The sequence below is a fragment of the Ylistrum balloti genome, unplaced genomic scaffold (genome assembly GCF_031769215.1).
Source record: "Ylistrum balloti isolate Yb309-2 unplaced genomic scaffold, AGI_CSIRO_Ybal_v1 Utg369978, whole genome shotgun sequence".
Taxonomy (NCBI): domain Eukaryota; kingdom Metazoa; phylum Mollusca; class Bivalvia; order Pectinida; family Pectinidae; genus Ylistrum; species Ylistrum balloti.
The window spans coordinates 472363-487989 of record NW_026782067.1 but is presented as its reverse complement, the minus strand read 5'-3'; the positions used below and the strand labels follow the sequence as shown (position 1 = coordinate 487989).

Sequence of the window (15627 nt, the reverse complement as noted above, 5' to 3'; positions counted from 1 at the left end):
AGGAGGTTCTACTATATAGACTGGTATGACGGTCACATTGTCAGACTAAGGAGGTTCTACTATATAGACTGGTATGACGGTCACATTGTCAGACTAAGGAGGTTCTACTTGTAGACTGGTATGACAGTCACATCGTCAGACTAAGGAGGTTCTACTATATAGACTGGTATGACGGTCACATTGTCAGACTAAGGAGGTTCTACTTGTAGACTGGTATGACAGTCACATTGTCAGACTAAGGAGGTTCTACTATATAGACTGGTATGACAGTCACATTGTCAGACTAAGGAGGTTCTACTATATAGACTGGTATGACGGTCACATTGTCAGACTAAGGAGGTTCTACTATATAGACTGGTATGACAGTCACATTGTCAGACTAAGGAGGTTCTACTATATAGACTGGCATGACAGTCACATTGTCAGACTAAGGAGGTTCTACTATATAGACTGGTATGACAGTCACATTGTCAGACTAAGGAGGTTCTACTATATAGACTGGTATGACGGTCACATTGTCAGACTAAGGAGGTTCTACTATATAGACTGGTATGACGGTCACATTGTCAGACTAAGGAGGTTCTACTTGTAGACTGGTATGACAGTCACATCGTCAGACTAAGGAGGTTCTACTATATAGACTGGTATGACGGTCACATTGTCAGACTAAGGAGGTTCTACTTGTAGACTGGTATGACGGTCACATCGTCAGACTAAGGAGGTTCTACTATATAGACTGGTATGACGGTCACATCGTCAGACTAAGGAGGTTCTACTATATAGACTGGTATGACGGTCACATCGTCAGACTAAGGAGGTTCTACTATATAGACTGGTATGACGGTCACATCGTCAGACTAAGGAGGTTCTACTATATAGACTGGTATGACGGTCACATCGTCAGACTAAGGAGGTTCTACTATATAGACTGGTATGACGGTCACATCGTCAGACTAAGGAGGTTCTACTATATAGACTGGTATGACGGTCACATCGTCAGACTAAGGAGGTTCTACTATATAGACTGGTATGACGGTCACATCGTCAGACTAAGGAGGTTCTACTATATAGACTGGTATGACGGTCACATCGTCAGACTAAGGAGGTTCTACTATATAGACTGGTATGACGGTCACATCGTCAGACTAAGGAGGTTCTACTATATAGACTGGTATGACGGTCACATCGTCAGACTAAGGAGGTTCTACTATATAGACTGGTATGACGGTCACATCGTCAGACTAAGGAGGTTCTACTATATAGACTGGTATGACGGTCACATCGTCAGACTAAGGAGGTTCTACTATATAGACTGGTATGACGGTCACATCGTCAGACTAAGGAGGTTCTACTATATAGACTGGTATGACGGTCACATCGTCAGACTAAGGAGGTTCTACTATATAGACTGGTATGACGGTCACATCGTCAGACTAAGGAGGTTCTACTATATAGACTGGTATGACAGTCACATTGTCAGACTAAGGAGGTTCTACTATATAGACTGGTATGACAGTCACATTGTCAGACTAAGGAGGTTCTACTATATAGACTGACACAACACACTGACTGATGTTTCGAGGTCAGGTACATTCCAATGATCATTGAGTGCTGTTAATTGATTGTGAGCAAAATCAACTACATGACCTTTTCTATTTACACATATATTTGTATAAGTGATGATGACAGGTAAGAAATGTACAAGATAGTGTGAAAAAACTTCTCTGTCAGCCATTTTGTCTTTTAGATCAGTGTCAAGATTTCAATAACTCTTCTAGATACCATGGGATACTTAAATATGAAATTTGCAAAAATTCCCTTCACAAGAAATTACTATACAAGAATTAAAAAAACTGTTGAAGGATGGAAGATGGACAGACACTACAGAAGGACAGACAATGGATGAAGCTCAATTTAAAAAACAAACAATCTGCTGATGGCAAACTAAAAACCACAACAAATATTTTAATGAAAACAAATTTATTTTGATAACATTTGAAATAAAAAGGATATGATACAGACTACAGTAAAAATCACAGTGATATCACAGATACATCATATAGTATATATTTGGAACATTTTAATATAGTATGTAGTTATCATATATCAGTCCTCAAGTTTTCTTCCCAAAACAGTTGTACCCCTCTTATCAAAAGAGTTTGAATGTTACAGATTTTCTCAATACTATCTCAGTAATACAATGTGTACTGAATTATCACCCAAGATTTGACTGGATACAAACGCAGCACAATTTGTAGATGCAATTTATAAGAACTCATTGTATTAATATGAGAGTATTGAGGAAAGGTGTATGAAGTTTGATTTCCTAAAGAGTTAAAATCAAACACATGTAGAAAATCATGATTAAATCAGTAGATCTATATCAACAGATAAACACAGGAGATATATTCAACAGTTTCAAAATGATCGCTTCACAACCTCAAACATGAACAAGGCAAGGCTGTAAATATACACATTTTAGTTTTTATCTTATTTTACTCCGGTTAATGATGAATAAAATGGACTTAAATATCTTTTTTGAATGTTATTTATATCGCAACATTGTGGATGCTATTAATTTGCCAAAAGGTGATAATGCAATAAAATTTGAGTAGCCATATTATGTAAGTTCATGATAAACAACAAACACATTAGCTAGTTAATAATCCAAGCTGTTAAAACTGCCTTTTTCATTCCCATAAAATTCCTCTCATTAAAAATTAACAGATTTATCAATGTATTGCCAAGTAATCATGGATGCATGCAGTTGACGGTCTGAAGGTCCATACCTAATTTTCAATCATCAACACATTACCGTGCTGTCATGGTAACAGAAATATAGCTTAATATGCAGGTATTTGGTTTAGATCATGAATGATCAATGATTCGTTGAATAAACCCCAACATATTGCTGGACTGTTGTAATATCTCCTGGACAGATATCACTTGGCTTGGAAACGACGATATAGCGGAAGGAAAAGTTAGGACGATACTACAATAAACATGTCTGAATTAGACCAAGGAGTCAAACACTACCAACACACATAACAATTCAAAATGCATTTGGTGAGATCGACTACATTAACATGTTCATGATGTCTCATTGAAATAGTTTTGGTAGGACAGGTACCAATACATCTAGGCCAATGTTACAGACTTAACTAAAATACAAAACTGCAGAGTTTTCTGTCAAAATACATTTAATCATCTGGCTTTAAAAACTTTCCTGGGATATGTTTCATTTGGTTTTTGAGTATCGATAAAATGAGATTTCCTGTATTATACACCGATATCAACCTTAGTAAGAAATACTGGTGTCAGCTATTCCTTGCAGCATCCCTGTGTCTTCTGATGACATATATACTGAGATGACAGCCTCCAATTTCCACATGATCTTTAGGTTTAGGATCAATCAATTTATATCAACCTTTTACACAGTGTAAAAATAATCACATACAAAATATAACCTTCAATGACTGTAACCATGACACTAAATAACCAGTCAAGGGTGTCGAACATCAGAACAAGATCTGTAAACTTGTAACATAAATTATAACGACTGTTACCATGACACTGAATAACCAGTCAAGGGTGTCGAACATCAGAACAAGATCTGTAAAATTGTAACATAAATTACAACGACTGTTACCATGACACTGAATAACCAGTCAAGGGTGTCGAACATCAGAACAAGATCTGTAAAATTGTAACATAAATTACAACGACTGTTACCATGACACTGAATAACCAGTCAAGGGTGTCGAACATCAGAACAAGATCTGTAAACTAGTAACATAAATTATAACGACTGTTACCATGACACTGAATAACCAGTCAAGGGTGTCGAACATCAGAACAAGATCTGTAAACTAGTAACATAAATTACAACGACTGTTACCATGACACTGAATAACAAGTCAAGGGTGTCTAGCAACAAGATCTATAAACTAGTAACATAAATTACGACTGTTACCATGACAATAAATAACCAGTTGAGAGTGAATAACAACAGAACAGGATCTATAAACAAGTAACATACATTACAACATAAGCATATTGAAACAACAGAATTTTGTGACCAAAGCTTTTCACCCTGGAAAGATATAATGTATACTTGTAGAAAGTCTGCTTGTAGTCCCTATATAGATTCATCACACTACTGAGTACAGCCAGCTACACTTGTAATGTTCTGATGCCTTCTACCGGGTGATAAAACAAATCACTTTTATGTTGTTCTCCTATAAGGTATCCTCACAGAATTGATAATACCTATCACAGTAGAGTTCAGCAATACATTATTAGATAAACAGTCTTCATTAATAACTATGAATGGTAGACCCTGATCAGTTCTGTGATGTCCTTCCGACAAATTGGACAACCATCTCGCCGATTCAGGAGCATCTTTGAACATTCGTAACAAGTGATCATGTGGTGGCATGGGCTGAGAAGACAGTCCCTCATACGGTCCATACAGATAGCACAGTCTGGGTCGCGGTCCTCATCCATACCCTCTGTACACAGAAATTATACATTTACTATCAATGCTGTGAGAAGTAATTTTAAATATTTTGATGAAAAGTTTATCATACAACAGATGAAGATCCCTGAGATTATCATGCTGACTATATAGGATACTTATTCCAAACTGATTCTCTGAACTGAATTTCTACTTCAAACTGATCACTATACTGGCAGTAATCTGGAAAAATTGTTGCTAAGGATAACAAACAAGTTACCATACAAAAAATTATCTCCAGGGAATGTCTGATAACAACACTAAATAGATTATCATACAAAAGATTATCTCTAAGGAATGTCTGATAACAACACTAAATAGATTATCATACAAAAGATTATCTCTAAGGAATGTCTGGTAACAACACTAAATAGATTATCATACAAAAGATTATCTCTAAGGAATGTCTGGTAACAACACTAAATAGATTATCATACAAAAGATTATCTCTAGGGAATGTCTGATAACAACACTAAATAGATTATCATACAAAAGATTATCTCTAGGGAATGTCTGGTAACAACACTACAAAAGATTATCTCTAGGGAATGTCTGGTAACAACACTAAATAGATTATCATACAAAAGATTATCTCTAAGGAATGTCTGGTAACAACACTAAATAGATTATCATACAAAAGATTATCTCTAAGGAATGTCTGGTAACAACACTAAATAGATTATCATACAAAAGATTATCTCTAAGGAATGTCTGATAACAACACTAAATAGATTATCATACAAAAGATTATCTCTAGGGAATGTCTGGTAACAACACTACAAAAGATTATCTCTAGGGAATATCTGGTAACAACACTAAATAGATTATCATACAAAAGATTATCTCTAAGGAATGTCTGATAACAACACTAAATAGATTATCATACAAAAGATTATCTCTAGGGAATGTCTGGTAACAACACTAAATAGATTATCATACAAAAAATTATCTCTAGGGAATGTCTGGTAACAACACTAAATAGATTATCATACAAAAGATTATCTCTAGGGAATATCTTAAAACAATATACTTAATACCTTGCACTGCAAGACCCAGAAGTTTTGTCTTGAAACATTGATGAGGCAGAATACTAGTAATCAATATTCTTTGATCAGCATATACATATTAAAAGCTGTATACACTGTTCATGAAAAAAGCCTTATTAAAAGAAAAAACACTTTTGTATTTGACCTTGTGATATCATATGATGTGTATTGTATACATGAGGAAGGGAGTGTTTAAAAGATCTTGAGAATTCTTTCTACCTTTCAGAGGAAATCCACAGTTAAGTGAAAATCAGGGAAAACCGATACATCCACATCACATAGGAAGACAAAGGGATTTAGGTAGATATTGATGAGAGTGAGGAAAAACCCAAATGTAAGTCGGTAAGACGGTATCAGAGGTCATCTCCATAGCAACTGGAGAAACAAAGCACTCTGCATACCAGATATGCAGTGTTGACGAGGCTGAGGAGCTCAGCATGGGGTCTAAACTCCTAAGTCTCTGCTAATTACTGCTCAATCAGAGAAAGTGGAGGACTCTCTACATGTCAATCAGCAGCAGTACCTGGCCCTATATAGCATCAGTCTGACTCTTCATACCTCTAAACCCCCTATAACCTCATCCTCTCAACATCATCAAACAAACACCAATAAACACATAAGACATTGTTGACATCAATGAAAATTTCTGACAAAAAAAATAACAAATATTGAAACCGTTTTTGTTAAAGTTATGAAAACTATATAACAAATAAAATCGGAAATTAAAATATTTCTATAGTTGGAGTAATGGAGTAGTAGATAACACTTTACGTAGTGTTGATATCAGCATTGTTATTATGATCATTACTGAAGGACCCCTGATATAAGCCGATCTGTCATTCCGGTTATATATCGGTCACTGACACATAAACTAAAAGCCTCCATATAATAGCCTATTAGAATACATTACATTTCTCATGGACTGATGTTATATAGTCATTGTTTTCAGAGATTGAAAATCTCCTCTCAGTACTTTATTAAAGAAGAGCAAATATTCTATAAATTTGTATATACCCCCCCGGTATATACTGCAATTACATTTCTATTATATGATCATCATGACCTTGAGTTATTAATATTTCAGCTTGAAAAGGTCCGGTCAACTATTTCAGATATTGATTAGGTGAACTAGACCTGATGGTAATTTCATCAGGAATTTTAATGTTTTGTTTAAATCCTATCAACAAGTAAGAGGATCAAGTCAAAAGGATTTAAATCATGACCCAGGTCACACCAAACTTATTCTTTATGACCCATAACCTGGATACAACAGTATCGGGTATAGGCTTTTCTAAATTCTGAAGCTTCTTGGAATTTTGAAAATGGGTCAAGGTCCTTGATTTGAACAATCTTGAAAACTCTTTACCACTGCATTCTACAGATGAAATATCTTACATGGCTCCTTTTGATTACTCAAAAGAATTTCTTTAATTATTTCAACATAATGCACACCTGTGACCTGTAAATTTGGTCAAGGTCTTTCATGCATCTGCACAAACTTAAGAGCTGTTTATTTCAACATATAGCTGTTCTGATACTCAACCAGTGACAGGCTGAATGCTATAATAATGGATGTAAAATAAATATTCCTGTCGCCTTGTAGATTAGTCACGGTCATTATTTTAACGAGATTGGTAACCCATCATCCAAGCATGCTACATGTCAAATACAACAAAAATTTGTTTGTTTGTTTATGGTTTTATGTCCTTGTAACAGTCAGGAGATAAGGTCAATGGATGATGGGGTCCTAACAGATGTTGTTTTAGAGTGCCATCGCACTGAAATGACATGGTAGCATTACGCCATACTCAATCATATTAAACTGACAATGGACAATCCAGTTCTTGTGCATCCCATTTCATGCTGAGTGACAAAAGAAAGACTGCAACACCATTACTGTTATCTCACAGCTTTGGGACAGAATGTAAATTAGCATTTAAATATCATGACCCTGTGGGTCTTTTCATTTAGAGAAAGTGCTTCAAAATTTAAACATTAGATAATATTGTCCTTGAAAGTGGGTCACTGTTATTTATCTGAACAAAGTTGATAGCTGTTCATCTAAGCATACTACTGAAAAGATAACTCTAAAGAAACTGTCACCAGGATGGCTGACTAAAACCCCCTGCTTCCCAATCAACACTAGTTCAGGAGAGGTTGTCACAAGAAGCTTTCATTTGGTCACCATGGCAACCAAATAGCAACTTTTTTTTTGTCTTTTGTTTTCTTTTCTCTTGAAAATGGTACCATTATATTTGTCATCATCCTATATCTTTTTATACCAAATTTCAAACAAATCAGAATATACATGTATTTAAAATAGGACCAATCAAATCCTCCAATGTGTTTCTATGGTAATGCATTTGACTTTAAAGCATTTAAGCCCTATGACTTAAAAGTAGGTTGAGGCCATTCATTTTGATAATCAATAATTTGACCAACTTTTGTTACGGCATTCAGAAGAAATGACTGTAAAAGATCTGATAAGGTTTGAACCAGGTGAGTCTGTGACTTTGAAAGCAGGTGTTGTTCATTTAATATTTGGTAGACTTTGGTCCATTAGCATGCTTCTGACCAAATACCATGACCCTGATCAATTCCTGGTTATTCAGAAAATGTTTGCCATAAATGTGTTTTGACTGCAGTGAAATTGTGAAACTGAAGTCAGTTAATCTCATTTATTTCAACAAAACTGGAAGTCCTTTATCCCAGCATTAACCTGAGCCTCTGGTCATCAAAAACAAGTCATGTACATATTTCAATGTATTTTACCTGAAATATGGGTCAGAGTCATTTATTTGGAAAGCTAACTAGCCCTCTGACATCTTGGTTAGGCAACTGATGACCCATTTATCCATCAAGAATATCTATTCAACCATATCTAGGTCTTGAGAAGATTTTTCATCTTTAGTCCATACTTCCCAAATCATCAGTCCTTAAGATCAGTTTGGTTTAATTTGTGCATCACATCAATCTGTCAAATCTAATACCAATACCTATAATGCTTACAAAGTTTGAATTATTTCCAATTGAAAAAAAAACAAAGTTGAATAAAAATGTCATTTTCCTTGATAAACTATGGTAAGTTTTACCCCTTCCCAAGGGACAATGTGAAGCACTGGTCTTGTGAAATTCACAATTTCGGTAAACCACCTTAAGACTCTTCAAAAATAACTAAGTAAGCCTATATCTAAATAAGCCTATAACTAAGTCAGCCTATAAATAAGTAAGCCTATAATTAAGTATGCCTATATCTAAGTAAGCCTATAACTAAGTCAGCCTATAACTAAGTATACCTATAACTATGTCAGCCTATAACTAAGTATGCCTATAACTAAGTCAGCCTATAACTAAGTATGCCTATAACTAAGTATGCCTATAACTAAGTAATCCTATAACTAAGTCAGCCTATAACTAAGTTAGCCTATAACTAAGTATGCCTATAACTAAGTATGCCTATAACTAAGTATGCCTATAACTAAGTATGCCTATAACTATGTCAGCCTATAACTAAGTATGCCTATGACTATGTCAGCCTATAACTAAGTATGCCTATGACTATGTCAGCCTATAACTAAGTAATCCTATAACTTAGAAAGCCTTTAACTAAGTATGCCTATTACTATGTAAACCTATAACTAAGAGCCTATAACTAAGTATGCCTATAACTAAGTTAGCCTATAACTAAGTATGCCTATAACTAAGTCAGCCTATAACTAAGTAAGCCTATAACTAAGTATGCCTATAACTAAGTCAGCCTATAACTAAGTATGCCTATAACTAAGTATGCCTATAACTAAGTCAGCCTATAACTAAGTAAGCCTATAACTAAGTATGCCTATAACTAAGTCAGCCTATAACTAAGTATGCCTATAACTATGTCAGCCTATAACTAAGTATGCCTATGACTATGTCAGCCTATAACTAAGTAATCCTATAACTTAGAAAGCCTTTAACTAAGTATGCCTATAACTAAGTCAGCCTATAACTAAGTTAGCCTATAACTAAGTAAGCCTATAAGTAATCCTATAACTAAGTAAGCCTATAACTAAGAGCCTATAACTAAGTAAGACTATAACTAAGAGACTATAACTAAGTAAGCCTATAACCAAGTCAGCCTATAACTAAGTCAGCCTATATCTAAGTATGCCTATAACTATGTCAGCCTATAACTAAGTCAGCCTATAACTAAGTAAGCCTATAACTAAGTAAGCCTATAACTAAGTCAGCCTATAACTATGTCAGCCTATAACTAAGTCAGCCTATATCTAAGTAAGCCTATAACTAAGTAAGCCTATAACTAAGAGCCTATAACTAAGTAAGCCTATAACTAAGAGCCTATAACTAAGTCAGCCTATAACTAAGTTAGCCTATAACTAAGTTAGCCTATAACTAAGTAAGCCTATAAGTAATCCTATAACTAAGTAAGCCTATAACTAAGAGCCTATAACTAAGTAAGCCTATAACTAAGAGCCTATAACTAAGTAAGCCTATAACTAAGTAAGCCTATAACTAAGAGCCTATAACTAAGTTAGCCTATAACTAAGTAAGCCTATAACTAAGTAAGCCTATAACTAAGTCAGCCTATAACTAAGTTAGCCTATAACTAAGTAAGCCTATAACTAAGTAAGCCTATAACTAAGAGCCTATAACTAAGTAAGCCTATAACTAAGAGCCTATAACTAATTCAGCCTATATCTTAGGACAAGCTACAAGCTAAGTATGATTAAATGCCTTCAGAGTATTAACAGCAAGTGAGTGTTTTAACAAAAATGTCCTTTGTGACCTTGTATATGGTCATTTTTTTCACAATCAAGGTTTATCACCATAAACTTGTAAGCCATATATCATGATTCCATGCCTTTCGGTTCATCAGACAAAGCAAATTTGAGCATTTTCAGAAATTTGATCCCTGTGACCTGGAGTGTGGTTCAATGTCTTAACATTTATAAGATTTCATCCCCATCCCAGCAATCTGCCAGACTCTTGGCCTCTTGGTTATCAAGAAGAAATTATGTAAGGGAAATATATATGACTTGGGATTGAAGATAGATGCCACACCATGGTATAAGCTTACTTGATCCCATAGACCAGGAAGGAAACTTAAAAAAACAAACATGGACAACAGACACAAGCACACTTACATACACAGTAAATATGCGGCTTCAGTTTATCACAACAAGGGAAGACCAACAGCTTTCAGAAAGTGAAGTCTAGAATTCATAAAGATAGCGAGCAGACAAATCAAGGATCATTGCACAAATCTAATAGTTCTTCCAAATCAAGAAGATCAAGAGAGCTTAAAAGTATTTTAAAATTAAATTCTTCCACATGAAAATACACTGTACTATCCTGTGAGATAGCCCAGGATTAATGGTCATACATTCTTGTGTGATACTCACTTTTTTTCTCCTCACTCTGGGGAACATTACCCTGGTGTGACAAGGCAGGAATCATGCTCTCAAACAGGTGACCCACACCTGACGAGCTCTTTATCTGCTCCAGACGAGCTGCAGCCAAATGAAAAGAACACGGTAAAATAGGCAACATGAAAACACAAGATCTGTGATGAATGTTCAAAGCCTAAGCCATATGGTCTGATGGGTGTAATGATAACAAAAGTAATGACTTTAGAGGATTATCAATGTTTACATACATCAGATGAATTGTTAACATACATATCCACATATATATAAATAATGCCTTCAATTTCATAAACATTATTAAATCAATTCACGTCTTGTTAAGGAACATAGCATGAGGAACATGTTGATATATTTAGAAAAATATGATGTCCTAAAAAAATCCCCATTTCGTATATGTACCTTTCTTTCGTTCCTCTCTTTGTTCCTCTGACAAAATGAGGGGTTCTCCACCTGATCTGAAGAACAAGGTCTTTCCCATTCTTTCCAACATAATCCGAACTGAAAAAAGGCTCAGTTGCTCCAAATCATTACATCACCATTAGAAATTTGCTTAAAACACTACAAGTTCACCACTAAAGAAATCTATATATGATTTTACATGGGTATTACATCTTGTCTATTATATTTTTTTAAGAAAGTCGCAATTTGTCTATCATATGGTGTCCAGAACAAATTAACTTGTTAGAAGCATCAGTAGGTAACATTTAGCCCAAAGTAGATTCCTTGTATATGACAGCATGTGAACTTACCTTTCTGGATTGCTTTCTGTGAAGAGAATGAGCTAGGTGTAATTTCCACCTCTGGGATACCGTATACAGGATACAAGAATCGAAGACCCATCGTCCTCTGTAACATTGTTTATAATTCTCATTAACAGTGTAATAATGTTTCTATCTGATTCGCACCTAAAGGATATTGTATACAGGGAACGGGAATCCTAAACTTATCGTCCCCTGTAACATTGTAGACAGCACTCATTGTGTAATAATGTTTTTCTAGTTTTTCTAAATGATTGTATTTTTGATTTTCAGAATATGTATATATTTTATCAATCATGTATATAATATACTATGTAGATACTTTCTTAGCAGTCAAGACAAAATACATAAATACAATAAATTGTACAAATCACATAATTACATTTACAAATCAAGAGTGCATTCATGACTTTATAATCATAACTATAGGGAGCACTCCTACTTCAAAGATCCCAAATTTTTACTTTTACCTTGACACAAAATAAGTTTTGTATTTTTCTTCAGTATTGTTGGATGCATTAAGATGGCCAGAGTTATGTCCCTTCATTTTACCACACATGAAATATTGATATGACAACCTGGGTTATAGTAATTGGTTTTTCACCCAATAATCTTCTGATCAGTTTAAAGCAGAATACCATATTACAGGACCTACCTCTTTTATGTTGGTTCTCTGAACAACATCATCTATCTTCAATCTCAGTGTATTACTGCTGAGAACAGCGTCTGGCTTCATCAAGTGAGAAATTCCTGTCAAATAAACAAATTAAAACAGACTTATGTTAATTTTATAACATAACAACCATACGATGTCACAGTCAAATCTAAGCACACCACTAGGGGCTGCTATAGCTCAGCCATTTAGAGCATTGCATGCCAAACATAACCTCAGAAGGGCTAAGGTACATGGTTATCCTCACTGCTCTGGATAGCAAATGAAAGGCGTCTGGTCTTGTCTTATCCAGTTCAGGTAGCTACTAGCTACTACAGGGCCTGACTCTAAATGACCCTGTTCATAGGGTGAAACCCAGCACATAAAAAATAGAAATTCATTGCAGAAAGGAAAATGGAATTTTAATGAGAAATCCAGTAGATACACATGTCACATGTACTGAAATAACACTAGAATTTATTAATGTATGGGACATGACAAATTGTTATAAAACAATACTTGTATCATAATCATCTTAAAATTCAACAGTAGAAAGTTATCCAATGCTGTGGTTTATCAAGTCCAATAACCCTCAAGTTTAAACAATGGGAAACTATGATTTGCATTCCAATTATATAAATATATTACTTACTTTCAAATAGATCTCTCTTCACCTCAAGGTCTTCTATGACACATTCAATTACAATTTCAACATCACAGACTGTTTCTTCCAGCCGACTCATACATAGTACCTGGCCCTGGCAAGGGAAAATAGAAGAGTCCATTGAAGGAGCTGACATTTATATGAAATTGTTCTTTCAGGTTTTTACCTAAATCTGTATTACCTTAATATCACTTCTGGATCAGTATGCAAATGTACTATGTTACAGCATGTCTGTGCTAAGCATGGTCAGTGTGTAGAAGGATTCTTGAAATGATGTTGAGAAGTCCACTACGACATATTAGGAAGGTCAGCCCCCATCCCACTTAATGCTGACCAGTAAAAATCTGAAACATGTATGTATCTTGACTTACAATAAAACTTTTTTGGAGCAATAATCCTTCTTCTCTCAGATTCTTTTTATCTTCTTCCATACGCTGGTAAACACTGTTTAGATTCTTTATACTGGAGTCATAGATCTTGACACGATGGCCATGGTATGCTAGTTCTCCTGTAAAATAGATAATTTATGTCAACTTACTGAAACAATATTCTGAACATGACATACATTCAAATTGGTTATACAGAACTCACAATATTATCCACTTTTCTGCTAACTTAAGTGACCTTGACCATTCACCTAAAAACATGCAAATGCAAATTTTGAGTGAAAATGGTTCAATACCATTGCATACAAAAATGTAAACAAGTCCAGAAACAAGTTTTCTACTGACATTAATTAGTAACCTTGACTAGAAAAGGAACCTTAAAAATTCTGATTAGTCTGAATCAAAAAAGTCACTAGGGACCATGGAGAATCTATGTAGAAAAATTGAGAAAAATCAATTCTGACTTTTTCAAATAATATTGATAACAATACCTAATAATAAAATAAAGCAGTCAAAAAATAAAACAGCTGCCATTTTGTTTTTCATATAAGTCTTAAAATAGAATGTGCATCACTAGGGAAAGGAACAAAGGCTTCATATCAAAGATCCATTTGGTGCACTTCTCAAGAGATAGCGATAATATATTTTCATTGCCAATATCCAGGATGGCTTCCTGTAAGTCATATTGCTTTTCACATCAGTCACAAAATGAAAGGTCAGGAAACATGGGGAACCTGCAAGTGAAATTTGGGAAATATCTATCTAGTACTTGCCTAGAAATAACAACACCAAACTTCCTTTGTCAAAATACAAGGTGTCCATCTGTCAGCATCACTATTTTTCTGATCAATTACAAAATTGAAAAGGCACCATTTGACAGAAATCTGCTGTTCTGCACTTCCCAAGAAATAGCAATAACAAACAGAAACAGGAGGGAAAATTAGAATAGTAGCCAATCTGATGTTGGTGGCTTAAAAATAAAATAGCCAAACTTCATTTGTTTACAGAGGGATCAAGTGGTGCATATCATTGTATACTCTTCGTTGTTTCTTTTTTTAAACTGATTTTTTTTTCACAGCTACTTAGCTTCATGATCTCATGACACATCTATACCTTAATGGCATCAGTAGAACTTGAGAAGAAGTTTAAAATGTGTTTTTCAAGACGGTGGCCATCGTAGCTATATTTGATTTTGGACAGACCCAAAAAATAACAGCACTGTCAAGGCAATTTTATGCAAATGTCAGCTCAATCCCACATATGGAATTTGAGAAGTTTTACATGTAAAGTTTACCCTTGGCAGATGGCACATAGATGAAACACAATGGCTCTGTACATCACGACTCTTTGGTCACATGACATGCTTACAAAAATATGTTAACTTAAAGACTTGTTGTGTATATAAATCAATTTCTTTCAGAAGTGCATAACATTTTTTTTTCAAAATAAACAGTAGTAGAAAGTTTGTTGAATTTCAAATCAACAGCGCTAACTTTTGTGGCATATGATTTCTGTTAACATTTTATATTTCCAAAGCAATGTGTTAAATCATAAGCTATTTATTTACATGTACATCTGGAATATCAGGTGTCCCATGTTGTATACGACTTACTGCTTGAAATATAAATAAAATCCCTTTACAAAAGATGACATTAAAAAGTGAGTAATTTTTCGTTTGAATCAGGATTTTTTTATACGTCACTTTAACATTAGTTTTGCAGAGCGATAAACGACATAACTGCCACTGAAGATTTAATGTCTGCGACATCCTTACCTGCGATTTTAACCCCGAGTAACCCAGCACCTATCACAGCTATCTTCACCATTTTAACATTTCAGAGTTTCACTAAAACATAGTGACACAAATAAGTTGCATCAAATATATGTTGTTAGTCGCTTGAAATAAAGTTGATGAGATTATGTATAAAAGCTTATTGGGTAATCCATTTATTGACGCTTCCGTCCTCCATCTTGAATTACACTGGAGAAATCATTATGGGTATTTATCTAATATTATTCTTTTACTTACATTGACAAATGAGAATCAAAATAATTTGGTTTTTAAGATGTTAATTTTATTTATTTTTATCTTCACAAATTAAAATACTGTCAGTCTTGCGGGTGATCTTTTTTATGAAAAAAACTGTAGCTAACCTGTAATGGTTGCTCCCTTGCGTGG

General features: G+C 34.6%; 1 protein-coding gene across 1 annotated transcript; it reads right to left on the bottom strand.

The window, feature by feature from the left end:
• Positions 1-3793: 3793 nt before the first annotated feature.
• On the bottom strand, positions 3794-15398 carry LOC132547793 (probable 3-hydroxybutyryl-CoA dehydrogenase). The gene is made up of 8 exons (XM_060211597.1): positions 15223-15398; positions 13434-13570; positions 13051-13156; positions 12402-12496; positions 11738-11834; positions 11388-11486; positions 10965-11072; positions 3794-4511 (listed from the first exon to the last, which is right to left on the bottom strand). The coding sequence occupies exons 1-8, from the start codon at positions 15272-15274 to the stop codon at positions 4324-4326; spliced, it is 882 nt and encodes a 293-aa protein (XP_060067580.1). The 5' UTR covers positions 15275-15398; the 3' UTR covers positions 3794-4323.
• Between the last annotated feature and the right edge of the window lie 229 nt (positions 15399-15627).

Bases quoted from the DNA above. Each gene is read 5' to 3' on its own strand.
- LOC132547793 (XM_060211597.1), bottom strand. From the start codon at position 15,274: ATGGTGAAGATAGCTGTGATAGGTGCTGGGTTACTCGGGGTTAAAATC. The intron at 11,835-12,401 runs GTAGGTCCTGTA...ACAATGTTACAG, and splicing joins AGAGAACCAACATAAAAGAG to AGGACGATGGGTCTTCGATT. The intron at 11,487-11,737 runs GTAAGTTCACAT...GCCTTTTTTCAG, and splicing joins ACAGAAAGCAATCCAGAAAG to TTCGGATTATGTTGGAAAGA.